This window comes from Fusarium oxysporum, chromosome 5 (genome assembly GCF_000149955.1).
Source record: "Fusarium oxysporum f. sp. lycopersici 4287 chromosome 5, whole genome shotgun sequence".
NCBI classification, from domain to species: domain Eukaryota; kingdom Fungi; phylum Ascomycota; class Sordariomycetes; order Hypocreales; family Nectriaceae; genus Fusarium; species Fusarium oxysporum.
The window spans coordinates 1,365,398-1,389,726 of NC_030990.1; the positions used below are offsets into that span (position 1 = coordinate 1,365,398).

Consider the following 24,329-nt stretch of genomic DNA (forward strand, 5'->3'; position numbering starts at 1 on the left):
TCTGTAACAATAGACCCGTGACCTTTGGTAGGCAGTTGACATTAATTGCTTTTCTTAATGTGTTGGTGTTTCAAGGCACCTGCAAGCGTGAATCGGATGACATAAGCAAACCGGTCCAAAAATCTCAGCAGGACGTCTCTACAGCCAATCAGAAGTCAAGAAGCACACACTTTTCAGACTCATCTTTACAACCTCTAAAAATAACGACTTCACGTCAGAGACGACGAAAGGCGATAGGGACAACAATGGGCTCAAGACCCGTCTCCATCGAATATCTCTCCTCGGGGGCCAACCGGCAGACCGCTGTTGCGGACTGGAGTCAATGTGGGATTTTGGCTTTTGGAGCCGATATTAACATTGCGTTATGGCGACCTTTGGTTAGTATTCGAGTCACCTTGCTGCTTTAATGTCAATATACCCTGCTTTACGCTTCTTCCTGGCAGACCATCTAGGTGTTTTGGTACTAACATATGTGAAGTCGGAATCTCCCAAGGGAGTCACAAAGCTGCTCAATGGGCATAAGAGCACTGTCAAGGCCTTGACGTTTCTCCCCGAAGGAGACCAGGATGAAAACTCATTTCTTGTTTCTGGCTCAGACGATAAGACCGTGATCATCTGGAAAGCATCTCGCAACAGTGATGAATTCAAGCCCATCCACACCTCAACGGAGCACACTGCTGCTATCAACTGTATCGCTGCCTTGAGGATCAAGGGAGCCCAGAAATGGATTATCGCAACTGGAAGTGCAGATGCCTCCATAAAATTATGGAACCTCGAGAATGATCAGCTCACTCTACTCCAAAGCGTCAAGACGACACCCAAATACTTCCCCATGTGCCTATCACTCAGCTACGCTGGAGATGAAGACGATGTTTTGGTGCTAGCATCTGCTGGCACAAGAGATATCGTGCAGATTTTCACAGCTGAGGTTAAGTCAGAAAATGTTCAGTTCGATCTGCAAGCCACTTTGACAGGACATGAGGGTTGGATACGGAGCTTGAGCTTCGCCAAAGAGACATGTGCCCCTGACAGTGATCTGTTACTCGCCTCAGCGAGCCAGGATAAATACGTCCGTATCTGGAGATTCCATCAGGGAAGAGAGCTGCCCGCTGCTGCTGCCAGTGGTTCAGACCCTTCCAGCGACGCATACCTACCCGGAAAGTCACCCTCCAACAAGGCACATCGTCTTCAGTCCGCCGGCAAGGACTTCTCCGTTACTTTCGAAGCACTTCTTTTGGGCCACGAGGACTGGATATACAGTGCACGCTGGCAACGACAGGATGATGACAAGTTACAGCTGCTCTCGACATCAGCCGATAACTCGCTCGCCATCTGGGAAGCTGACTCTAGCTCTGGAATCTGGGTCAGCATGGCGAGACTTGGTGAGATTAGCAGGGAGAAGGGTGCAACAACAGCAACTGGAAGCACAGGCGGATTTTGGACGGGCTTGTGGTCTCCTGATGGTAAATCAGTAGCCTGCCTCGGCCGTACCGGTAGCTGGAGACGATGGGAATATGTCCCCGCGGAAGACTTTTGGCAGCCATGTGTAGCTATTTCCGGGCATACCAGAGCTGTTACAGGTATAACGTGGGCCAAGAATGGTGAGTATCTTTTGTCAACAAGCTCTGACCAAACCACACGACTGCATACACGCTGGGACAGACCAGGAAATGAGACATGGCATGAAATGTCCCGGCCTCAGATTCACGGCTATGATCTTAACTGTATTGACTCTGTGGGAGCTTCTCAATTCGTCTCAGGGGCCGATGAGAAACTCATGCGTGTCTTTAGCGAACCCAAAGCTGTTGCCTCGATGCTCAACCGTCTTGCAGGCATCGGTGGTGGCATGGATGTTCAGAACATGCCAGATGCCGCCAATATGCCAGTCCTGGGACTATCTAACAAGGCAATTGATGCCGTGGAAGATGACCAAGAAATTCAGCCCATTGATGACCGGGATCGTGAGGCCATAGATCCAGCCTCGATAGTCAAAAAGTCGCATTTGGAGATCGATCACCCTCCTTTCGAGGAGACACTCTCAAGACATACTTTGTGGCCGGAAACCGAGAAGCTGTATGGACATGGTTACGAGATTTCTTGTCTCGCAGCTAGCCACGATGGCACTCTCGTCGCCAGTGCATGCAAAGCCAGCTCGACCAACCACGCCGTAATTCGCCTATTCGAGACAAATCGTTGGACTGAGCTCAAGCCGCCTCTGACCGCACACTCTCTAACAGCCACCCGCCTTCGATTCTCCTCTGACGACCAGTTCCTCCTAAGTGTAGGGCGCGATCGCCAATGGGCTATCTTTGAGCGCGCCCCTGAGGATGAAGCTGCGTACAAGCTCCTGCAGATCAATCCCAAGGGTCACACACGTATGGTCCTTGACGCAGCGTGGGCGCCTGCGTCATCTACGGCGCCAGTATTCGCAACTGCTGGCCGTGACAAGCAAGTCCGCATCTGGGCCGCCAAACCTAATGAAGATGGAAATCTTCAGTTCTCTCAGACAGCCTCCATCCCGACTGCATCCCCTGTAACATCCGTCGATTTTGTCCCTCAGGTTATTGACGGTAGATTTGTCTTGGCAGTTGGCACAGAACTTGGCCGACTCAATCTTTGCCTAATCAAGGAGGATGGAACTGATGTCACTGAGAAGCCCGCATATGAAGAGTAAGTGCTCGTAAACCACCGATATAAAAGAACCAACTGCTAACGTTGCCTCTAGTTACTGTTTGCCCAAGGCTGTTCACCAGCTTGCATGGCGTCCTATCGTACGAGAGGGGGCCGAGAGGCCATTTGAGGTGGCAGTTGCAGGAGAGGATAGTTCACTCAGAGTATATGCCTTCAGCCAGGCGTATCTTCAGGTGTCTGCAGACCCATAGAACCAAAAGTTATGATTACGACGTTACCAGAAATTTCCTTCACATCGAGACCAGCGGCTTGCTCATCTTTGCACAGACCGAACAGTGGGATGAACAGCGGGATTATTGAGTAAAAGTGTATTATCATTACAGCCATCTATTGGCCAAAGTATTGTAGATCCATGTCCATTATATCGTATACCAGATGAAGCCCGAGCCATCTCTCACGGACCTTTGGTTAAAGACCGGCTCTTACGACTCATTTATGCAGAGCCTCCTCGTTACGAGGCCATTTCAGTGCCAATGTCCAGCATGTATGCATTTCCAGAATTTTTGCGTGAGCGATCCAGTGCTGGATTTTATAGTTCTCTCACAACCGTCTCGACAGTCTCCTTAGTAACATCTACCACACTTGCAGCTGTCCCGGACAGCGCGCTCGCAGACATATCTTTAACAGCTTCCTGCACCACCTCGGCAACGTCAATGTGCTCTCCGTTGATATAGTACCAGGCGCGACCGACGAGGAAAGAGATGTGATGCGGGAGGTAAAGACAGGCGGCGATGAAGGTCAAGCTGAAGAGCAGAAAAACAATGGAGCCTAGGGCGATGGATTAGTCTTCTGGAGACGATAGCTTAAAACGTATGGGATTACAGATAACATACTGAAAAAGAACTTCTCCCAGGGCGTGAACATGTACACACTGAAAGTGACCTCCAGCTGGTATTGCTTGAGGCTCAACCACTTGCGAAATGATCCAAGAACGGCCATTGTGTCGAAATGAAGGGTCAAAAATTTGTTGTTGAATCGCAGATATCGGTAGCCGTCGTCGTAGAATTGCCGCGTGCTGAAATGAATGGCTTGAAGTGGTAGATCCAGGGGAAAGGTTGAGGCAATGGAGAATACACGATCAGGATCAGGATAAGGATCAGGGAAAGGCCGGCCCTCCTTTATCTGGGCTCCTTGTGCCTTTATCGTACCGACGCTCCCGAAAATTGGGTACCGGAGGCACCGCAGGGAAGTGCTAAGGCTTCGATGTATTGAAACTTACAGGGGGTGCGGGTCTCTAATTTACTGGATCACCATCTCGCTGTGGGCCGCTGACACGCGACTGGCTCGTGGCTTGTGGCTGTGACTGTGGCTTCCTTGTAGCTTCCTCGTGGCACAGGAAGCCGAAATCAGCCTCGTCCACAGTACTTAATCTTCATCTTAACCTGATTACGACTCTAATTCACGGCCTTGGCACAAAGCATCTGATGTTCTTGTTGAATGTCTGCATTCAATGGCATCGTAATGACGCCGCTCAAACTCCTCCGAACCATCCGCTACAGCACTCCCCCAGCACTTCCAACACGGACCTTTCACAATACATCTATCTTCCTAGCGAAAGCTCTCCCTCCTCGGCCGAAGCCCCCGCCTGAGTCTGAGATCGAAGAGTCCTATGTCAAAGGTAGCGGTCCTGGTGGACAAAAGATTGTATGCATATCTCTTTTCTAGCGCCCCCGCTATTGCTCAGTCCTCGGAAGTCCTTTCAACTTACATAGTTGTTACACTAGAATAAAACCAATTCCGCAGTTCAGCTGAAGCACATACCCACTGGCATCGTCGTCAAGTCTCAGGCAACCCGTTCGAGAGACCAGAACCGGAAGCACGCCCGTGAATTACTCGCGCAACGTGTCGATGAACTTCGCAATGGAGATCAGAGTCGATCGGCGATTGTCGGCCAGGTAAAGCAAAAGAGAGCTGCAAGTGCTTCGAAAAAGAGTCGTAGGAAGTACAAGAAACTTGAGGAAGAGAAGGCCGCTACGGCTGCTGAAGCTGAAGCGCAGTCAGACACAACTACTGCTTCACCAGAGGGACGTGACCTAACCACAGACGACGCAAACAATTACCAGACTTCTCAACCCCTAGACACCACAAGTAAAGCGCCGTGATCAATGCTCTATGGAAGCACTTGTGAGGATTTAATTACGACATCATGTATGTGGATATGCTTAATGTACGCAAAGGAGCAAACATCATGTCATCACCTCGTTTCATTTCAAAAAATTCTAAGCGGAAAGTAAAAAAGTATTTGTATGTCAACCTCGGCTTCTACCCCTAGGCACGCATTACACGCGCAACTACAACAAAGGGGCCATCACATCTCTTCGTAAGCGCAACGCCCACCCTTCTGACCATGTCAAAAACTTTTCGTAAATATGAGAGTCGACTTTGACGTTTGCCAACCACCCAAAGCTTAGCGTCTGTCGCCACCTCCATGATCTTGTCGTCGTTGCGCGAGTGGGAGGATTTGGTTTGTCGGTCGGGTAGCTTAGTAAGTTAGCAAGAAGCCTCCCCAGGCACCAGGAGCTTGACACACCTTAGAAGCACTTGCGGTGAACGATTGAGGGACCGCTCTCGTCGTACTCCTGCTTGGAGATCCACATTTGCTGGAAAGTGGACAGGGAAGCAAGAATGGAACCACCGATCCAGACGGAGTACTTTCGCTCGGGAGGAGCAATAATCTTGACCTTCATGGAAGAAGGAGCAAGGGCAGTGATCTCCTTCTGCATACGGTCGGAGAGACCAGGGTACATGGTGGTACCACCAGACTGAATGAATGTTAGAACAATTCGGACAGCTCATTCTCACGAAACTTACCATGACAATGTTGCCGTAGAGATCCTTTCGGACATCGACATCACACTTCATGATGGAGTTGAAGGTGGTGACATGGATACCACCGCTCTCAAGACCCAGGACAGAAGGCTGGAAGAGAGCCTCAGGAGCACGGAATCGCTCGTTACCAATAGTAATGACCTGACCATCGGGAAGCTCGTAGGACTTCTCCAGGCTGGAGCTCTGAGCGGCAGTCTGGATCTCCTGCTCGAAGTCGAGGGCGACGTAACAAAGCTTCTCCTTGATGTCACGGACGATTTCTCGCTCGGCGGTGGTGGAGAAAGTGTAACCGCGCTCAGCAAGAATCTTCATGAGGTAGTCGGTAAGATCACGACCAGCCATGTCGACACGGGCAATGGCGTGGGGAAGGGCGAAACCCTCGTAAATGGGGACAACGTGAGTGACACCATCACCAGAGTCCAGAACGATACCAGTGGTACGACCGGAGGCGTACAGAGACAGAACGGCCTGGATGGAGACGTAGAAAGCTGGGGCGTTGAATGTCTCGAAGACAATCTGGGTCATCTTCTCACGGTTGGACTTGGGGTTGATGGGAGCCTCGGTGAGCAGGACGGGGTGCTCCTCGGGAGCGACACGCAGCTCGTTGTAGAAGGTGTGGTGCCAAATCTTCTCCATGTCGTCCCAGTTGGTGACAACACCGTGCTCAATGGGGTATCGCAGAGTGAGAATACCACGCTTGGACTGAGCCTCATCACCAACATACGAGTCCTTCTGACCCATACCAATCATGATACTGAGAACTTGTCAGTGGCCAGCCACCAAGGAGGCGGCAGAATTGCCGCTGTAGCTACAACTTACCCATGATGACGGGGGCGACCGACAATGGAAGCTGTTTACAATGTTAGCATTGGGTTTCTGATTAACTTGCGCCCAGGACATGCGATATCAATTCTTTGGGCGCAGAGGCTAGAAAGTGGGGTACTCACGGAAAACAGCTCGGGGAGCATCATCACCGGCGAAACCGGCCTTGCACATACCCGAACTGATATCAAGTTAGCTATCATGGACATGCTGAAATCTTTCTGCACCAATTCAAAGACCAAACACTCCCCAAGCATCAATGTCGAGGCCAGTGTCGGGCATCGGACGATGGGGTGGCAGATCTGGTCCAGGAGCAGAGAGGCGGGGAGATAGTCCAGAGGTCGGTGAGACAGGCGGGGGAGCTTACCCATTGTCGATGACGAGAGCAGCAACTTCTTCTATAAAGCGAAACACAAGTCAGCATGAGTCTGGAGATGATCTTCGCGATGCTCAAAACGGATTGTTTAGATCCGACGATGCAGCGACGCGGTATGATGCGACGTACCCTCCATGGCTGTGGATTACGGTGTGTGTATGGGAAAGCTGTCCAGAAACGGGATTAGCGGCCAAGAATCAAAGAAGAAAAGACGAAGAGCTATAAAAGAAGAGAGACGAAAGATGCAGTAATTAGTAGGTGGAAGAGCAAGCTTACGAGAAAAGAGACGTTGGATGGAGAAGGAGACGGAGGTCGGGGGTTAGAAGAGTTGAAGAGAAGTAGTTTGGAATGGAATGGGAGAGGGAAAGAGACGGAGGCGGGAGAATGGGGGAGGGGGAAAGGAGACAAGTATCGCCGGGCGACGCTGTCACAAGAAAGTTGTGGGCGGGCCCCGAATTGCTGAGGTGGACACTTTGGGGACAAGGGGGGGGACAAGAGACCGCCTGCCAGAATTGGGTAGGGAAACTGAGCAGACGATGCGCAGTCTAGAGCAGGAGCGAGAGCTGCACTCTTGCTATTGACTGCTAGGGGGAAAATAGAGGCGGGGCAATCAGAAAAACAGGTCTTTCCAAGCTGCTCGCCGCTTTACTGATTGGTTCGTGGTGGTCGTAGTGCAGAGAAGGATGCCCTGAGAGCAACTTTGTCCTAGTGGTTGCAGAGCAGCGGTCGCAGTGGAATGGTTATAGCGGTGGCTGAGGTGGAGAGCTTACCTACAACAGTAATAAAGGTTCGTGATCGCCAATTCCTTGGAGAATTGATATCGGAGCAAGTGGTTGTGATTCAAGGTCAGAATATCTAGTGATCCCTTCGGATCAAGTAGTGATTCTCTGTCAAGCTCCTAGACATTTGCAAGCACGTCCCGACACAGTAAAACGGGCCGCTTCACCGTCCTGACTTTATCCTTTCTGCACAAGGTGACGTCGTAAGCAGAACTTCATCCACCGCCACGCGAGCTGGCGAAGACGTCAGCTAGGGAACTTTCTAATGCTGCAGCCTCTGAGGCTTCCTTTTATTTCTCTTGGCGAAATATCTTAGCGTTTCAGCTGAGGACTCGTTCTTCAGAATGGCATTCTATTAGACATCAATGACTTTGTAAACAACATACCAGCCTAGGCATCTTTGTATCATCAAGAAAGTCTACGCAAATAGCTCCTGTTCAGGTCAGCCCCAGTCACACATAGCTCAGAGATGCTGTCCAATCTTCATTCCTGGGCGAGGCCCATACATGAGCGGAATGTCTATTTGCTTCCTACGCTGCAGGGTCTCGTCATTCAGAACAACCATCCATCCCAAGACTCCAAGCACTTGGGTTCAGCAACTGAAAAGGGGTTGTTATCTCCATGCCAAATCTCCAGATGCTCCGCAGATTGGAACCGGTACCCAGCTTCCAGCTCCCGAGTTCCACTCCATAATTAGCACAAGTGGCTAATCGAGCAAGTACTCGTTCAGGGCAGAGTTACGCGGAGAGAGCTTTTTGTATCGAAGAAGTTTCTTGCTGACCAACCATACCAAATACGCGTTAGGGCCTGTTTCGTTTACTGAAAAGACAGCACTCGCCCGTTCATTCCGACTGGTCTGCCCTGGGTAAGTAGGGATTTGTGGTTGGGAGCGAGAACCGCCTCGATATTACGCAGCTGTATCGTCCCCTTCACTATGTAGAGACTTCTTTGACAAACCAATTTGTGGTGCTGAACGCGAACTATGTCTTTAGAGATGAGTTTCTGTTCTATAGAGCTCATATCTTGTTCACCGTCGTGAGTGTGGTTCATGTCATTAGCAGCCTAACTTCAACACCGCTATATGAGCACCCCTGAACCACGAGGCTGTCAAATATTGGCATCACAATCAACAGATCTCCTAAACTCTGAATTAGACCCCTGTATCTGGCCCCTGCCCAGTCCAGCCGGGGAAACCCACCAGCTGGTGCAGTCGGCCAGTAACCAGGCTGTGAGAATGAATGCCTTCGCTTACTTACCTACGAACAGCGGGATCTCCGGCGCCTCTCGAAGATGCGAAATGCGTCCACTGACTAGGCTCCATTAGTTTGAACATGGGACTTTAGACTTCAGTTTTCGTGGTAGCCTTGTGGCCAGGCTCCTGCAAGTGTCATGCAACGCAATACACGCGCGTCGTCTCAACCAGCCACAATGCCTTCTGGTAAATCATGCTTTTTGGCGTACTGAAGTACTGGTATCTTGTACAGAATCCTTCCTTACCTAGGTTTTTCCGCTCTCGCTTTAAGCTCGTTCTCCCGTCTCGGCCACAAAAGCAGCGATGAGGGGCAACCTTGCAAGGTGGGGGCAGCTTTGCTGAGCTGGAGGGGAGCTATGATGAAATATTTCTCTGCCACGTAGAACTGCTGTCAGTTAAATTGCGGTGTCTATCCCCAAGCAGAAGCTTGGTGCTACTATGCTCTTTGACTCAAAAGCATGTACAAGTCATCATAAGGCACTCATTGGGCTGCAATGTATCATTATCGAACTACGAGAGAACAATTGGTCGGTTGACGGAGAATCGATATTCTGTGTACATGTCTTGAGCTAGACCTTTTTTGGACTAGAGTCTTCTTGAAGGTTCCAGAAATGGGCAAATTCTAATCGATATGCTTGGTAAAGTTGAAAATTGAAAGCAAATATCAAAAGATTAATGTTTTTTGTTCTTACTCCTTCAACAAACTCAGCTCAAACAACATATCAAGAAACACACTACAAAAACAAGGAAACATGGATGACAAGCGACTCAACGAACTCCTCAAATGGAGTATTGAGCAATCAGATGCCACCAGAAATGATCCTGATGCTCCAGCTCCCACCACACAACTCACCCCAGAACTCATGGCATCGCTCATGGGCGGTCCCTCTGACGCCGACCTGATGAAGGCCTCTATGGACATAATCACATCGGACGATGCTGAGCAGGTCTCTCTTGACGACAAACTCATTGCCTTTGACAACTTTGAGCAGCTTATTGAGGGTCTCGACAATGCAAACAATATCGCAAATCTCAGCTTGTGGACCCCACTGCTCGACCAGCTCAAGCATGACGAGCGAGAGATGCGCAAGATGGCAGCCTGGTGTGTGGGAACCGCTGTACAGAACAACGAGCGCACCCAGGAGCGTTTGCTCGCTATGGGGGGACTTCCGCTACTTGTAAACCTAGCGACCCAAGAGGATGAGCATAACGACGTTCGTCGCAAGGCTGTGTATGCGCTGAGCTCAGCGGTGCGCAACTACCAACCAGCGATGGACCTCTTTGCCGATGAGTTGACCAAGAGGGGTCACAAGACTGACAAGGTCGATGCCACAAGCATGGAGGCTGTCGACGAGGTGGTCAACGGATTACGCGAGAAGATCGGCAAGGCTTGAGAAACTTTGGTGGGAACAAACATCAAAACATAAAGAACGGCTGCATTGGGACGGAGTTGGGCGTTGGACTGAAGCACAGGGCGTGGGGTCAAGAGAGATGAAGAAACCGGAGGGTAATAAAAATAGAATGGTATAGGCAATTCGCCCTGAATTTTAAATATTCATTTATGATACATTCGTCTTGGTACATGAATCTATGCTACATATCAGCTACTTAGAGATGACATTTGTTTCCAACGCCTTACAACGACACCTTCTATCGTAATTTAGTGCCTAGCCTTGCCATAGAAGGGAAGGCCGAGTGCCTCCAGGAGGAGACGGCCTTGCCTATCTGATGTACCAGTCGTCTTGATGAATATATCGCAACCAGGCATCAGTCGTGCAGGGTACATCTACTCATAATTAGCTCGCCATGTCTTGATTAGTGCACAAGCAGACTCACGTCGTAGTTGAACTCGATTTCAGGAAAGTATGCCATCCAGTCGGGCTTCATACCGAACGCCAGGTTGCCTGCACTGTCGCCAGTAGTAGCATCAATACCAGGCCAGTCCTTAATCTTAGGCAGGACCAGAGTAATGAGCTTATCAAGGAAGTCGTAAGCTTGAGCACCTTTCAGCGTCACTTTGCAGCCAGTCTTGTCACCCTTTCTGACACCCCACTGAACGACGCCATGCTTGACTCGTGTGACCTCAGGGAAGGCACCAGAGATGGCTTGGATAACAGCACGGCACACGTGCAGGTACTCCTTGTTCTGGGCGCCCATGGGAGCGAATGAGTTGATAGTGATAGCCTCGATATCAGGTACGTTGTGCCATTCAATTGGGCGCTCCACTAAGCCTAGCCTTGAAGAGCCACCACCTCGAGGTCCTCGGCGAGGTCGGTTCTTGTGGTAAGGCGAAGACTCGTCCCATTCTCTCAAGTTACCCTTGTTGGAAACAGGAACCTCTGAACCTGGCGGGGTATGCTGATATGTCATGGCGATCAAATCTGGAGCAATCGTGCTTTCGTATGTGTGCTTTAATCGAGGAAAGCTGAAAGGACCGGGAACGAAGTCTCGAGCAGTCGGATCGGAGGACTTGGGCACCTGGACGGGATGTAGAGGACCGCGGTAGTACTTGGGAGGATGGTATTGGTATCTATCGCAAGTCAATCAACTCGAGCTCAGTCAAGGGGAGCAATTGGGCTACGAACCTATTGCCGGGAAGTTTTTTGCCCGTCTCTGCAGCTTTTTCTCTAGAATTGAAGGCCTGGATAGCCGCTTCGTCGGGAGAACCTGTCGCAAAAGACGAAGCATTGTCAAGATCTGCGAGAGCGGAGGGCTTCTTTGCCTCGGTCGAGGCAAAGCGCTGCACACAAACGGAACCTGTCCTCAGAGGTAGGTGCCTCCGTCCCAATGAGCTCGCCATGCGAGCTCCTTCTCGTACCGTGGTCATCATGGGCTCGTGGGTTGGAATTCCTCGTCGTCGAAAAGATGTGTGGTCGTCGCGTGGATTTGGAAATTTCCATCTAAGCGGCTAGCATTTGACTGCGCCACGTGCGGTACCTATCTGTAATTGTGGCTGTGCTCTTACACCGTATGGACTATCCTTTGAAGAATAGGTAAGGTAAGTAGGTAAGTAAATTCATGTTTGAGACTTGTGATAACTCTCAATACTGAATCGAAGCTTGTTCCTTTTGATTTCTCTTCTCTTAATACCGAAAGCGCCATATCAATACTTAAGTAAAGATCTGTGGCCAGAGTTACAACGTTATGGATTTCATTTTCAACATATTCTCTATCACTTCTCATTCTCCCACACAAGTGTTTTTATTAAATATATATATATATATATATTTAAAAAATAAAAATAAAAATAAAACTAGTTCCGCGCAAAGTATCTTACTCTGGATATGCAAACTCGATAGTTTTAGCTTTCTCTCTTTGAGCTGGCTTTCATTATCTGATTGCTCAGTCTTAAGCATCTCACCACTTCCGAAGCACTCCGATCGCCCCTCCATTACCCAGATCTAAAAACCAGGTTTAGTACTGTACAAGTATTCCAAGAGAGCATAATTACGAAGCCACCAATGGTCTTGGTCTTGAGAAAACGGACGACATCACTTTGCCCGAGTCTTTTTTCTTTGTCCACCAACATTTATCGGTCTCGGACTATGCAACAGTCCGACGACATACTTCAATGTTTCATGTAAGCCCAAGATGCCTCAAAATATGGAGCGGACCCGAAAGGCTGGGCGCGGGATGTCCGTGGGCCCGTCGACCCGGTTTATCTCCATCCTTCTTGAGAGCAAAGGCCGATCTGGCGACCGAGTTCAGATACAGGTGGCTTTCCCAACGGACCAGGTTTTCAACGGGCGGCCCGAAGACATCAACAACCATACGTTGTCGGACAAACATGGGGTAGTTAACATCCGACACGGTGGTCGATCTAACTGCTGTAGTAGACGTCCAGAGGAGCGGTCTGATAATCTTTAAAGGCCTATACGTCACGATCAAAGATTTACAGGCAATACCTAGATCAGGCTCACCAGGCCACCAGGAACTCGTCTTGTTGTGGCTAATAATATGCAACACCAAACCGAAGAGCCTTCAGTTTCCTAGAGGGACTTTCGGTTCATTTGGCACAAGCCCTAATTGCCTACGTATTCAGGTACGAATTAGAGATCCAATTTCGATCGATCGAATGCGTCTACCTATTTAGCTATGCCTGACATACTCACACGCCTGCATAGTCCGCTTTTTCTCAGGTCACCAGTTCTGTTGTGCCTATGGCCCTGATGTGAGTGCATCATCTCAGCCTAAAGCCCACAGAGCCAGACGGGCGATTATAGAAGGGCTCTGACGGTGTGACGAAGTGCAGTAAGGTGATGATCATGGTGATGACGGCAGTGCAAAGCCACCAAATGATACAGAGTATCTCCCTTTCGGAGCTATTGCAAAGTGTGTTTTGGTGGAACTGTTGTGCTACAAGAGTTCTGGCTGAGTTTAGCTGAGGTAGAACCGAGTGGGTTAGGTGATTTGAGAATAAGATTACAGAACCTACTACACATGTACAATGATGCTGTGGCCAAAATAAGGTCCATCAGGAGAAGGGGAGCTGATGCACAGACGAGTGTTCCATCACACATGATAACACGTGTGTATGTTACGTAGTAGAGTTGAGTTGACCAGGCTTCAGTAATCCGTAAATCACTTGACTTTTTCATAAACTATTTGCCAACTTCCTCGTTGGCTTAGCTCGCCCTGCAAGGCCGCCGTTTTTGTCCTTGTTGTTACGCGGAAATTGGCTAGGATCGGCTCCATGGATTACCGGCCTGGAATGGAATAAATGAAAGGATATCAGCGCCGTTGAACCGGTCACACTAGCCAATGAAGTGTAATGTTGACATGTACCTAGTTGTTCGAGGCAATTGAATAATAGCTGCAAACTCCTATGCCCACTTTTTTGTTCCATAGACAAAAGGCAATGGAAGACAAAGAAGAAAAAGCAAACCTCCTGCCTACCTTACCGACGGGAGTGATAGGATTGACAGGGCACAGGGGTCCTGCAACTCTTGTTACCTTAAACCTTACCTCAGAGGCTGTCCCACCCCCGCCACTATCAACCTAGGTGCCTATCCTTCTATTTTAGTACGATAACATCCAGGTCACCCCCTCTAGCCCCTCAACAAGCGCTCCCGTGGGCTGTTCGGCCATTGAGACTTGCGCTCCAACGCCCGACTTTCCTTGCTGATCACTCAGTCTCGGCCTTTTTTTCAAGTACACAGGTCCCTCTAACTGAAGGATGCCTTTCAGCTTCCTCGCTTTTTCTCTTGCTCCTACTAGCTGAAAATTCCCCTCTCTTCTTAAAGCTTGAGACACTTGCTTCGTGTTTTCTTCCTCCATCGATTCCTTCACTCGTCGAACATTTGAAAGCCGTAAACCAAACAATTCCATCTCACCCCTCGCGCGTGTCGCACTCGAGCCACTTCCCGACCCTTCCCAAACAACGGATGCGCCCCCGATAATGAAGACTTGTGGCTTGTTTCTCCCTCGTTGAACCTGACGAGTCCCTCTCTTACTTTCGATCGATACATTCGTCTCTTCCTTGCTATTCAAACACCATGAAGGAGTTTCCTAGAAAGTTTCTCAGCAAGCGCGAAAAGAATGGCCGGCGATCTAAGTCGGCTACACCAGCGCCAGTTGTCCCAACGGTTCCTGACAGCACTAGCAACAAAAACAAGGTACGTTATTGCCTGAATCGAAATTCTTGCTTGATGAGTGATATATGGAACTGCATCCAGCAACGAGCTTGTTATAATCCAAGATGAAGTATTCTGACAAGCAGCTATCCAGCCTCGACCACTCTCCGCTGGGGCTTTCATGGCCTTGTTCAAAAACGACAGCGCAAAACAAGGAGCAAAAGCAGAAGCAGAGAAAGAGAAGGATACCGCACAAGTACGATTCGACTCACGGTATGAAGGATCGTGTCATTAACTTTGCCTTCTATTAGATTGAGGACATTTTACGCCGACTAGACGAGCTCAACATAACCAATGTCACCGCCGATCATGTTACCGACATCATGGCAACAAAGTTTGCAGACCACGACCCCAATAAGACAGTCGAGTTCATCGATATGGAGCAAAAGGCTGCAGCGGGTATCATTACCCCATATGATCCCAGCGTGGATATGGTGGGCGCCGAAAACCGTGGCAATGTGACTTGCTATCTTGATGCACTTCTGTTCTCAATGTTTGCCAAAATCGATGCTTTCGAGTGTATGCTCAAGAATGATTTCCCAGAAGAAGACAATCGCAACAAACTTGTCAATCTTTTGCGGATGTGGGTTAACATGTTGAGGACGGGGAAATTAGTGCATACGGATATGGTGAGTGGCATAGGTGCAATCTCAGTGATGCTGAAACTAACATTTGAACAGACCAAGTTAATACAGGACGCTCTGGCTGACTGTGGATGGTCGGATGCACGGATGCTTGAGCAGCAAGACACCTCGGAGGCTTTTGCTTTCATAACAGAAACCTTACAGCTACCTCTACTTTCACTGCAAGTCGATCTCTTCCATCAAGGCAAGAAGGACAAGGACGACCACAAGGTTGTTTACGAGCGTCTCCTGAACCTGGCTGTACCTCCAGATCCTGAGGAGAAGGGTCTAAAATTAGAAGACTGCCTCGAAGAATACTTTAACGCCCAGGTAGACGTTAAACGAGATAGCGAAGACGGGAAGAAGCTCGGGGTAGAAGAGAAGAGTCGAAGCGAGACACCAACACTCAAGCATAGGGATACAATTCGCATCATCACTGAAGAACGCGGCGAAGCATCAACACCAACATCCCCTTTGGTAAATACACCGTTGGAGATAACGCCAACTTCGGAAAAGGGAATTCCTCTTTTGTTGACAGATCCCAATGTCAAGGACGGAAATGCCCCTGATGATGAAGAAGAGGGAGAGGTTACGACTGTGGAGATAGTGAAGAACAAGCCAAGCATGCGAATGAGGTCAACCAGCGTTATCCAGCGCGTAGTGTTGGACGAAGACGGTCGCCCCTCTACCCCAGACAATGTCACAATGCTTCAAAAGGCTATGAGGAAAGGTTCGACAGTTGTGAAGGCAGTTACTATTCCTGCCTGGCAGTTTTTCCGTCTGATTCGTAAGTTTGTGCCACCTCATTAAGCCCAATATGAATATTAACATTCAGTTCAGCTTGGCATGCGCTTTCAAGCAGTGAGCCCAGAAACAATACGGAGGTCGCATTGAACTTTGAGCAAAGGCCGGTTGTTGGCATCTGTCTCAAGCGTTACGCTATGACTGAGTCCGGCCAGCCGAAACGTCACAATACCTTTATCGACATTCCCGATAGTCTGAGACTACCCCATTTCATGCTAGCAGATGAACCCAAGGCCGAGGAAGATATGAACGTTCTTAACACGGACTATAAGCTCGTCCTACAGTCGGTCATCTGCCACCGGGGCGACTCACTACAAAGTGGCCATTATGTTTCGTTCGCCCGAGTGGCTCCTAAGTTATTGAAAGACAATAGACGGCATAATTTCGACCCGCCACCGGATTACGAGGAAGCACAATGGGTTAAGTTCGATGACCTCCAGATCGAAAACCGAGTCAGTTATGTGGAAGATATCAGGTCAGCGTTGAAGGAGGAAATGCCTTATCTTCTTTTCTATCAGATTATGCCTATGGTCGAAGTCTCGCCTCCATCTGTGGACGAGACAGAGACAGAACCGCCTTCCTATAACGATTCGAAAGTCAGCATTGAATTGCCTCCTACTCCTTCACGAAGCAACCGATTGGGTAGTCTGGAGGGAGGTTATTTTGATAGCACACCGACCTTAGAAAACTCACAACTTTTGTCTAGTAAACCACCAAGTATTCGCCTCTCTATGGAGGGCGAAAGGCCACGAAGAAGCGAAGATATCGATCGCAACCCAGGATCTCTAGCTGGGGACTCGCGGCGTCCCAGCGCTGTTTGGACCGATTCGACCACACATACCCCCAACTCCCACTCTCCAGCTGTCACGCCTAACGAAGAATCGACAGCATCGAGGCTGTCACGCGCAGCATCTAGATTTACATTGGTTAACAGAAGTCGGCCCAGTAGCCAGAATGGAGAAAATCGCATTAGTTTCTCGATGAGCAGATTGGGCGGTCTCATGCGGCCTAGCAAAGAGCCTTTGGCGGAGCCCAAAGATGAACCCAATGGCATTGGCATGTCTTCTGCCAACTCCACGGGTATCTTGACGGCAGAGATATCTAAAGAGTCGAAGGAATCAAAGGATGTCGTGGATGGAACAGAGCAACTCGCCGAACCAGAGCCCGAACAGCATCATCATCGTCACCATGGTCATAAACATGGACATAAGAGGGTCAAGTCCAAAGACAAAGTAAAGAATAAGAGCGGCGACCAACCTGAACGAGAATGCACAGTGATGTAACAGTCATCCTGTTACGTCATCCCGATAACCACGTTACGAGAGAGAGAGAATGCAACTAGATTATACTTCACATACTTACGACCGTTCTGATGTTTGGACATGCATAGCTATAGGAGTCTTCATTTACAAGGAGGAACTGGCACGGGATTAAACATATGGATAGTGATGAGGTACCACAGCGACTGTGTTGTTAGTATGAAGTTGGACAGCAGGCTATGCAGAGATGGTCTTGTGATGTTGGTATCCTATGAGGACCTCATTTATGTTTTTTTTTCGTATTGGTCTTTCAAAAGAGAAAAAAAAAGTGAACAGAACTGTGGTAATTAGCGAGGCGTTTTGGGCAGGCGTGACAACTTGTTGTCGCAAGGCTAACTTTCGAAGCTTGGGTACTTTGAACATGACACACGCAAGTATGAGACACAAGAAACGGAGATGATACCGCACGCTAGAGGGGAGAAAAGTCTTCATTATTTGATTTTAGAGCCTCAAAGTGCTTTCAAGTGACAAATATCCCGTGATAACATCTACCAATTGTGCTGAAAGACATTCTGCATCTGAAAAGAAGTCAAATAATCCATGACCATTTCTCGTATACACCCCATGAGAAGGCGAAGGCCGTAGCTTCAAGTTTGTCTATTTCCTTGTACACATATACATGAGCAGGGAGGCCATCTCTTCGTAGCTTGCCCTGATATTCACCAGCTCATCCAGACCCATCAACACGTCGAACTAAAACAACCGCAGCCGCCATGAGCGCCGAGATGAGGAGTTCGTTCAAAACTATTTAAAAACAACAACAGTGCGATGACCGACTTTTCGTCCCTCCGTAATGTGCGTTACAGGAAATTCATACACATGACCAGGACGATGCAAGTCCACGACAATAATATACACAGATACCCAACTTCCAAGCACATAGGGGTTGGACCGGGACCTAAAGCTGGCCAGGCCACATAAGCACGAGGTCTCCCTCGGGCTCGGAAGTCATGGTATCACCAGAGACGAAAAGGACGACTAATAAGACATCGAGTGTGGTGAGAAGGGTTTGGGGTGAGGTCGAAACTTCGTCCTGGCCTGCTCACAGTTGAGCGATCATTAAGATATATCACTCATTTGAGCGGGGAGTGCCGCGTCGTCGCGGATTTTAGAGGAGTTCAAGCTCAGGGCTTAAAAGGGAATGTTAGGGGGGGGCTGGGAGCCAAGAGACTCCTGTTGTTCTTGGAGCTCCTCAGGAGCTGCCTCAATTGAGACACCCAGACCAATCTTAGCTTGATGCTGTAGTGGTTGTCAGTACATGGTCGAATGGATGGGAATGAGGGCACAAACCGTGAAGTGATCAATATCAGCAGCAAATGTCATCATAACGGGCGGTGCAACACGCTTTTCCAGAACGCAGCTAAGCTTGCCCTTGGAGTCGACCTGAGCTCGGAAAGTAGACATGCGGAAATCGTACTTGGCACCAATAGTGGTGACGCCCTCCTTCTGAAGGCCACCACCCATAAGGCCACCGGCAGAGGGAACGAGACCGAGGCTCAAATCAACACCGGCCTGAACCTTGTCCGAGAGTCGTCGCCAGTAAGAGGTGTTAAGGGTGCCCATAGCAGCTTGGAGCTGAGCGGTGGCGATCCAGTCTGCGGACTTGTACCGGGCAGCATAAGAGACAGCGCACTCGGGGCCTTGGGTGAGGGCAGGTCGCTGCCAGAGAGTTTCAAGACCTAGGGCAAGTTTAGGAGTAACAGACTGGAGGTAGCTTCCGATATAGATGCCAGTCACACCACCCTCAAGGTAAGAAGGGTTCAGCATCTTGAGGGATGCGCTGAAATCGTTGCCAGTATACTCGTGCTCGAACTGCGCCATATCCTGACCACCAGGAGAAATGGAGATCTGAGACTTGGAAACAAACTTGTCGGACCATCTCCAGTTGAATCGACCGGAGAGAGAACCCTCGTTATCCAGATTACCTTGGCAGAAGACCTGTTGATGAATCAGCGACCTACTATGCGAAAATATCATGGCTCATGGTAGCTACCTTGCCTGTTCCGTACATCGCAGCAAAGGTGTAGGGGTTAATGCGCTCTCCCATGGCGAATTGGTGGGAAACCTGGAAAAGAGGAGCCATGCTAAAGATCTTTGTGAGATCGGCACGCATTCCGGTGAACATGTAATTGTTGAGGAAGACATCGCGCTGAACCTCCTTGGCAAGACTCTCGATAGTTCCTGGGTTGGAGAGGCCTAATTTGGCCCTTCGCTCATTAAACGAGTTGAGGGCATCTCCTAAAACGCTAGCGATGGGATTGGAAAGCAGGGCCGTCTTAACGGGATCCAATGCGGCTGCGGAGGCCATTGTGACTGAGGTGCGCCGAAGCGAGGATGTGAAGAGGTCGGAAGAGGTGCGAACAAAGAGATAGTGGACAGCGACGGTGGACGATCAACCAGCCGGAGCGAAATTCGGTGAGGTGAAATTATTGAAATAGAAGGAGTTATTAAAATACCCTCGAAAGCGATTGAATGCCGAGGCCTCTGAACGCCAGGATCGTGATGACGAGCGCAGTTGGATGGAGATGGAGAATAATTTTCATCTGGCTTGGACAGCTCTTGGGTGGGGAGCACGAGCCACCTATGATGCCGAGTCGGATGTGGCGCTCTCCAACTGTCCATCCCGAGGGATTGTGGCTAGTACAGACCAACGTCCCGAGGATACCCCTACAGCTGGAGGAAAATGGAAAGTGCAGAAGCGTCCCAGCTGTTCACTGTAAATCGGGTAGGCTGTGCCAGAAGCGGCTGTGTTCTGGTAGTGCAAGGTACTGTATACTTCCAGGCGGTGTTATATCTCAAGGATTTAGGGTTCACCTGCACTAACTTTACAACGCATATCTGGGATATGACGTCCCTCCTCGTGGGTACAGATACTTCGAAGAGTACCTGCACCTGATCTCCAACTCCCCTCCTGTGGCATAACTATTCTTCAACACCAACCGATTACTACTCTTTGCTCCTCGTTCCCATGTTCACTTAGGTTATCTCTCCCGTGTTCACTTCAAACGCGAAATTTCCTTTTGATCAACCCAGGGCTCCATCGTAGTAGCATCAGACGACCGGCCTGTTCGCTTTTAAATATTGACCCCGCCGGCAACGACCGGCTTCTGCCACTAATTGTTTCTTGAGGCTCACCCTTGTTGAAGATCCATCACACTGAACGATCGAGGCTGTTGAGGGCTTCGCCAAAACACAAGGCTCGGCAGTCCTCCTTTTCTCGCTTTACCGCCAATAGGACTGTGTTTATCTGAACCCAACGAAAGCCGGAACTGTCTCTATACTCCCAAGTTACCGCCAGCCGTCCGTTTTGGCTGAGCCTCAGAGTCTCCGGCCTCTCGAATACGGCCTCCTCACAAAAATCTTACCATACAAGTATCCTGTATAGGCATCACCGACGAGAGACAAGATGGATACTCTTCTGTATGTTGCTATCCTTTCTCATCTCTTCCCTTCACTCGTCTCGCCCTGTGTCTAGATAATTTCCTTATCTTTAGACTTCAAGTCGGTATCATCTTCATTCCTAGAATCACGGAACCCTGTGATTTGGAGTGTCGCTTTATGTCGATCCCCGTCTTTCTTCGAACCTTCGCCATAGACAGATATATTTTGCTTTATTCATGATAGCGATGAAGCTGATGTTGACAGAACCGCCGAGATTGCGGCCAATGCTCCTCGGTACCGTCGCAAGAGCTCTACATTTATCGATGCCATTCATGACATTCCTCATGGTCAAGACTTGGCCCCAGCTCAGCTCTACAGTACCATGTCTGGCCGATTGTTTCACTCTGGCCGCATTGCAATCGTCATGGTTGGACCACCTGCACGTGGGAAAACGTAGGTTTCATGATTCTGTGACTGGTCTAGGTTAACAACATTCCAGACATATATGTGTTTCCATGGCACGGTATTTAGGGTGGCTTGGTGTGAAGTCTCGTATCTTTCACCTCGGTGACTACCGTCGAGCAACTGTTGGCCCCGATGGATCTATTCCCGATGATTATTTCTTCCCAAACGCATCGCCTGCATCTGTCATTCTGCGCCAGAAAATCCTGAAGAAATGCCGCGAAGACATATACTCCTGGCTGAATCACGACAATGGACAAGTCGCCATTTACGATGCAGTGAACCCTACTGCTAACGGACGGCGTTCGCTTGCCAAGGAATTTGCGAAGCACGATGTTCAAGTAAGTCACCACCCATCCTGTCGGGTCTCAGCAATCGCTGACGCAGCAGACTCTTTTCATCGAGTCATTTGTCGACGATGAACGCATCCTTCGTGAGAATGCAAGAAATGTCAAGATCTCATCCCCAGACGTGAGTACCATCTCCCTGAACCAACTATGGCTAATGTTGAATGTTGACTGCAGTTCGCTGGTATGGAACCTGATGAAGCCGCTAAGCTATACCTTCAGAGAATTGAGATGAAGATTCCCGTATTTGAAACCATGAATGAGAAGGAGCTGAATTACATCAAGATGATCAACGCTGGGGAAAAGTTCTTCTACAACAACGTCAGCTTCAATTATCTTGCTCACCGAATCGTCTTCTACCTCACCAACCTGCATATCAAATCACGGAAAACCTTCTTCGCCCGGGCTGGTACCACAGCAGAAGAAGACTCGTACAAGGCCGATGCCCCTCTGTCCCAAGAGGGGAGAGATTATGCCCAAAAAATGTCCGAGGCTCTTTTGAAGCATCGAGAGCAGGAGCGCCTCACAAACATCGAGGAAGGAGGTCCAGATGTGCCTCTACCGCCACTCACCGTTTGGACATCGACTCGTATGCGTACGGTGCAAACTTCTGACGTCCTGAAGGAGAAAGGCTACAAGGTCCGTCAGCGAACACAACTCAGTCAAATCAACCCAGGCGTGTGCGAGAAGATGTCAGAGCGTATGATTCGCCAGATCTATCCCGATGAGGTCGAAAAGCACGAATTAGACCCTTACCACCACCGGTATCCGCGTGCAGAGGTATGCTTCAACTACGGGTTGGTGAAGTCGGCTATCTTCTCAATGCTAATTAGCAATAGTCATACCACGATCTGGCTGTTCGCCTAGAGCCCATCATTCTCGAACTCGAGCGAGAACAACACGACCTTCTCATAATTGCACACGAATCTGTGCTTCGAGTTCTCTACGCTTATTTAATGCACTGCTCTACCACTGACATCCCAGTCATCAATTTTCCACGCGACGAGATCATCGAGATCATCCCAGCAGCATATCAGAATGAGGCCAAGCGTATCCATATTCCTGGCCTGGATCCCCAGATCGTACCTGGCTCACCTCAAGATATCAAAATTCCTGTTCCTAGCAGCGGAGTTGTGAGCGCACAACTGTCCCCTATCCCGAGTGGCATTGGGACTCCTGCTGAGCATGTCGAACGACCTCCCGAGAAGGTTATCAACACTGCCAAGGATATGGTTGCTGACAAAGTCAACGATGAAGACTAGTCATTGTAAATCTTGCCGCCTGGATGAATTCACGTGTTTGGTTAAGAGGTACCGGCTGCTGCCTCCCTTGCCTGTTGTCTTCTCAGCAAGGAACATTACCACGCTACTATCAATGTGGCGCCTCAGGGGTTAACAAACTGATCATGATGTGTTTCATGAACAAGCACATGGTTTTTGACAAGTTATGTTTATGATAGGCATGTTTGCCTGCTTCTTTTAACATGCATCCCGATTTACCGGCTCGAGCCGATGAAAGAGGCCCTGATTTCGGAATTCTTTCATTCCTCAGCTCGAAGGGAGGCTAAGAAAGCTATGTAGCATTGATCGGCACCATGGTTTCTTTGCTTCATCGCGGTTATGGGTTGTTGTTGCAGAATACTATGTAGCTAGCTATAAGTAACGTGTTACGAGCTCATCACAAGAGACATGTATGTATGTATGTATGTATGTATGTGTATTTTTCGTCTGGGTGGCTGTAACGAAGCCAAATCTCCTACTGGAGCAAAAGACGTGCTGAGCTAGCTAGGTACAGGATACCCCGCTTCCTTCACCATCCAGCATACCAATGGCACAAAAGGTGCTGTATTTCTCAAGCCCGTCACCCGTCAGCGGGTTCGAGGGCAATCTATTGTCGAACTTTTTCCACCGACCAGAATTCTCTCGCGCATCACTACATCTGCTGACGCAGTCCACAATCTCCAGTAACCAAGTTGTAGCTCGTAGTCGACTGTCGCGGCGGCAGGGAAAAACCTCGGGAAGGGATCAGAGGCCGACGGTGCGGCTTGCCTTTAAAGGAGAAAAACCCATCGCAATCGGCGTCGTTGATCGGAAGGATGTCGCTACGAATGCCCGGGGCATCGCCCTCCGATATCTAAGGCGTTCTGGTTCTGAGGTGCCGCCATTAGATCCGACAAAGGTGTTGTCAGAGAAGGCGAACTCTCCAAAATTCCTTCTCTGAAAACTGCTGTTAGGGAGCCGATAGCGTCCCCGCAGTTTTTGTGTGGTCGCGTGGCCTGCAGAAAATCCCGCTCCTAGCACCGCACTAACAGTGCGTGCCAAGAAAGAATTTTTACAGGAGAGAGTTGTCATCACAAGAGACGGATATATATATCCTAGCATATAGGGTAGCCTTGATTACACCAATGTGACATGACAAGCTTCGAGACTTTATTTGTCAGATCGGACATGTTCTCGTTAGAATTTTGCCTCACTACCTAAGCACGTCGACAGGATGCCAGTCTGTACCAGCCAAAGTCAGTGCTTATACCCGCACAGCCATGGGTTTGGGGGCCAGATGAACCAAGTCAAGAAAAAGGTCTGAATCTATTGCTTGCAACGGCTGCATTGTGTTAATACCTCAGACACTCTTGAATAGCTAAACGCGAATAGAAGTCTTCGTACGTCAGCTGAACATGCCAGAAACGCTGCGTCAACGCAGGCGTGGTTCGATATACCAAGCTTGATGCTTCATCCAAACCTGTTGCGTTGGCAAGACTCACCTCAGAGAACAGTCTAGGTTAGGGCACATGCTCATGCTATGTTACATACACATTCAAGTCAAATAAGGATAAATCTCAAGGATCACGGTCGCGCAAATACAACGCTATGGCCTCCCGATGCCTTGTACCTGGAGAATGGCCAGGGTTTGGATCAAGAAGATGCACGTCGCTGGATGGGGAAGCGTGTGCACAGGGGTTAGGGGGGCTGTGAGCTGTTACCGTAGGACTGATGAGATGAGTGTGCCCTTTG

At 49.3% G+C, this 24,329-nt stretch overlaps 9 protein-coding genes across 22 annotated transcripts; 5 read left to right on the top strand and 4 right to left on the bottom strand.

The window, feature by feature from the left end:
* Positions 1-162: 162 nt before the first annotated feature.
* On the top strand, positions 163-3,865 carry FOXG_01566 (elongator complex protein 2). Of its 3 annotated transcripts, none has more exons than XM_018378437.1 (3): positions 163-408; positions 479-2,670; positions 2,726-3,865. In XM_018378437.1, the coding sequence occupies exons 2-3, from the start codon at positions 833-835 to the stop codon at positions 2,880-2,882; spliced, it is 1,995 nt and encodes a 664-aa protein (XP_018234364.1). In that variant the 5' UTR covers positions 163-408; positions 479-832; the 3' UTR covers positions 2,883-3,865. The 3 variants fall into 3 exon arrangements, with proteins under 3 accessions (XP_018234364.1, XP_018234362.1, XP_018234363.1); XM_018378435.1 differs by having other exon boundaries at positions 163-377; XM_018378436.1 differs by having other exon boundaries at positions 163-2,670.
* FOXG_01567 (uncharacterized protein) lies at positions 2,939-3,883 on the bottom strand. Its single transcript, XM_018378438.1, has 2 exons — positions 3,525-3,883; positions 2,939-3,459 (listed from the first exon to the last, which is right to left on the bottom strand). Exons 1-2 carry the CDS (start codon positions 3,628-3,630, stop codon positions 3,221-3,223), a joined length of 345 nt encoding a protein of 114 aa, XP_018234365.1. The 5' UTR covers positions 3,631-3,883; the 3' UTR covers positions 2,939-3,220.
* Positions 3,884-4,057: 174 nt separating this feature from the next.
* FOXG_01568 (uncharacterized protein) lies at positions 4,058-4,904 on the top strand. The gene is made up of 2 exons (XM_018378439.1): positions 4,058-4,335; positions 4,416-4,904. Exons 1-2 carry the CDS (start codon positions 4,129-4,131, stop codon positions 4,791-4,793), a joined length of 585 nt encoding a protein of 194 aa, XP_018234366.1. The 5' UTR covers positions 4,058-4,128; the 3' UTR covers positions 4,794-4,904.
* On the bottom strand, positions 4,058-7,707 carry FOXG_01569 (actin beta/gamma 1). 3 transcript variants are annotated; one of them, XM_018378442.1, is made up of 8 exons: positions 7,489-7,707; positions 6,848-6,885; positions 6,710-6,740; positions 6,468-6,523; positions 6,340-6,370; positions 5,503-6,274; positions 5,222-5,453; positions 4,058-5,172 (listed from the first exon to the last, which is right to left on the bottom strand). In XM_018378442.1, the coding sequence occupies exons 2-7, from the start codon at positions 6,852-6,854 to the stop codon at positions 5,223-5,225; spliced, it is 1,128 nt and encodes a 375-aa protein (XP_018234369.1). In that variant the 5' UTR covers positions 6,855-6,885; positions 7,489-7,707; the 3' UTR covers positions 4,058-5,172; position 5,222. The 3 variants fall into 3 exon arrangements, with proteins under 3 accessions (XP_018234369.1, XP_018234368.1, XP_018234367.1); XM_018378441.1 differs by having other exon boundaries at positions 6,995-7,665; XM_018378440.1 differs by having other exon boundaries at positions 6,848-7,640.
* Positions 7,708-9,378: 1,671 nt separating this feature from the next.
* Positions 9,379-11,679, bottom strand: FOXG_01571 (uncharacterized protein). Its single transcript, XM_018378444.1, has 3 exons — positions 11,335-11,679; positions 10,586-11,279; positions 9,379-10,535 (listed from the first exon to the last, which is right to left on the bottom strand). Exons 1-3 carry the CDS (start codon positions 11,577-11,579, stop codon positions 10,410-10,412), a joined length of 1,065 nt encoding a protein of 354 aa, XP_018234370.1. The 5' UTR covers positions 11,580-11,679; the 3' UTR covers positions 9,379-10,409.
* Positions 9,383-10,384, top strand: FOXG_01570 (hsp70-like protein). The gene has a single exon (XM_018378443.1). It carries the CDS (start codon positions 9,502-9,504, stop codon positions 10,141-10,143), a length of 642 nt encoding a protein of 213 aa, XP_018234371.1. The 5' UTR covers positions 9,383-9,501; the 3' UTR covers positions 10,144-10,384.
* Positions 11,680-13,755: 2,076 nt separating the features above from the next.
* On the top strand, positions 13,756-17,633 carry FOXG_01572 (uncharacterized protein; the record flags this gene model as incomplete). 9 transcript variants are annotated; one of them, XM_018378450.1, is made up of 5 exons in its annotated part: positions 13,756-14,364; positions 14,425-14,578; positions 14,634-15,011; positions 15,063-15,792; positions 15,846-17,633. In XM_018378450.1, exons 2-5 carry the CDS (start codon positions 14,504-14,506, stop codon positions 17,090-17,092), a joined length of 2,430 nt encoding a protein of 809 aa, XP_018234377.1. In that variant the 5' UTR covers positions 13,756-14,364; positions 14,425-14,503. The 9 variants fall into 9 exon arrangements, with proteins under 9 accessions (XP_018234377.1, XP_018234373.1, XP_018234376.1 ...); XM_018378446.1 differs by having other exon boundaries at positions 14,477-14,578; XM_018378449.1 differs by having other exon boundaries at positions 13,756-14,578.
* On the bottom strand, positions 17,396-20,787 carry FOXG_01573 (mitochondrial import receptor subunit tom-40). The gene is made up of 3 exons (XM_018378454.1): positions 19,122-20,787; positions 18,419-19,066; positions 17,396-18,367 (listed from the first exon to the last, which is right to left on the bottom strand). Exons 1-3 carry the CDS (start codon positions 19,434-19,436, stop codon positions 18,260-18,262), a joined length of 1,071 nt encoding a protein of 356 aa, XP_018234381.1. The 5' UTR covers positions 19,437-20,787; the 3' UTR covers positions 17,396-18,259.
* On the top strand, positions 19,836-23,102 carry FOXG_01574 (elongator complex protein 2). 2 transcript variants are annotated; one of them, XM_018378455.1, is made up of 6 exons: positions 19,836-20,548; positions 20,774-20,962; positions 21,009-21,312; positions 21,362-21,442; positions 21,496-22,098; positions 22,158-23,102. In XM_018378455.1, exons 1-6 carry the CDS (start codon positions 20,535-20,537, stop codon positions 22,578-22,580), a joined length of 1,614 nt encoding a protein of 537 aa, XP_018234382.1. In that variant the 5' UTR covers positions 19,836-20,534; the 3' UTR covers positions 22,581-23,102. The 2 variants fall into 2 exon arrangements, with proteins under 2 accessions (XP_018234382.1, XP_018234383.1); XM_018378456.1 differs by having other exon boundaries at positions 19,925-20,962.
* Positions 23,103-24,329: the final 1,227 nt, after the last annotated feature.

What these genes read in the sequence shown, in the direction of transcription:
- FOXG_01566 (XM_018378435.1), top strand. Translation starts at nt 246, where the DNA reads ATGGGCTCAAGACCCGTCTCCATCGAATATCTCTCCTCGGGGGCCAAC. An exon ending in TTGCGTTATGGCGACCTTTG is followed by an intron (nt 378 to 478) that starts GTTAGTATTCGA and finishes ACATATGTGAAG; the next exon opens with TCGGAATCTCCCAAGGGAGT. An exon ending in GAGAAGCCCGCATATGAAGA is followed by an intron (nt 2,671 to 2,725) that starts GTAAGTGCTCGT and finishes CGTTGCCTCTAG; the next exon opens with TTACTGTTTGCCCAAGGCTG.
- FOXG_01567 (XM_018378438.1), bottom strand. Translation starts at nt 3,630, where the DNA reads ATGGCCGTTCTTGGATCATTTCGCAAGTGGTTGAGCCTCAAGCAATAC. An exon ending in CTGGGAGAAGTTCTTTTTCA is followed by an intron (nt 3,460 to 3,524) that starts GTATGTTATCTG and finishes CCATCGCCCTAG; the next exon opens with GCTCCATTGTTTTTCTGCTC.
- FOXG_01568 (XM_018378439.1), top strand. Translation starts at nt 4,129, where the DNA reads ATGTCTGCATTCAATGGCATCGTAATGACGCCGCTCAAACTCCTCCGA. An exon ending in GTCCTGGTGGACAAAAGATT is followed by an intron (nt 4,336 to 4,415) that starts GTATGCATATCT and finishes TTGTTACACTAG; the next exon opens with AATAAAACCAATTCCGCAGT.
- FOXG_01569 (XM_018378442.1), bottom strand. An exon ending in GCTCTCGTCATCGACAATGG is followed by an intron (nt 6,524 to 6,709) that starts GTAAGCTCCCCC and finishes ACTTGATATCAG; the next exon opens with TTCGGGTATGTGCAAGGCCG. An exon ending in TCTACGGCAACATTGTCATG is followed by an intron (nt 5,454 to 5,502) that starts GTAAGTTTCGTG and finishes ACATTCATTCAG; the next exon opens with TCTGGTGGTACCACCATGTA.
- FOXG_01570 (XM_018378443.1), top strand. Translation starts at nt 9,502, where the DNA reads ATGGATGACAAGCGACTCAACGAACTCCTCAAATGGAGTATTGAGCAA.
- FOXG_01571 (XM_018378444.1), bottom strand. Translation starts at nt 11,579, where the DNA reads ATGATGACCACGGTACGAGAAGGAGCTCGCATGGCGAGCTCATTGGGA. An exon ending in AAAAAACTTCCCGGCAATAG is followed by an intron (nt 11,280 to 11,334) that starts GTTCGTAGCCCA and finishes GACTTGCGATAG; the next exon opens with ATACCAATACCATCCTCCCA. An exon ending in AAATCGAGTTCAACTACGAC is followed by an intron (nt 10,536 to 10,585) that starts GTGAGTCTGCTT and finishes AATTATGAGTAG; the next exon opens with ATGTACCCTGCACGACTGAT.
- FOXG_01573 (XM_018378454.1), bottom strand. Translation starts at nt 19,436, where the DNA reads ATGGCCTCCGCAGCCGCATTGGATCCCGTTAAGACGGCCCTGCTTTCC. An exon ending in CGATGTACGGAACAGGCAAG is followed by an intron (nt 19,067 to 19,121) that starts GTAGCTACCATG and finishes ATTCATCAACAG; the next exon opens with GTCTTCTGCCAAGGTAATCT. An exon ending in CTGATATTGATCACTTCACG is followed by an intron (nt 18,368 to 18,418) that starts GTTTGTGCCCTC and finishes CAACCACTACAG; the next exon opens with CATCAAGCTAAGATTGGTCT.
- FOXG_01574 (XM_018378455.1), top strand. An exon ending in CCACCTGCACGTGGGAAAAC is followed by an intron (nt 20,963 to 21,008) that starts GTAGGTTTCATG and finishes ACAACATTCCAG; the next exon opens with ACATATATGTGTTTCCATGG. An exon ending in TTGCGAAGCACGATGTTCAA is followed by an intron (nt 21,313 to 21,361) that starts GTAAGTCACCAC and finishes CTGACGCAGCAG; the next exon opens with ACTCTTTTCATCGAGTCATT.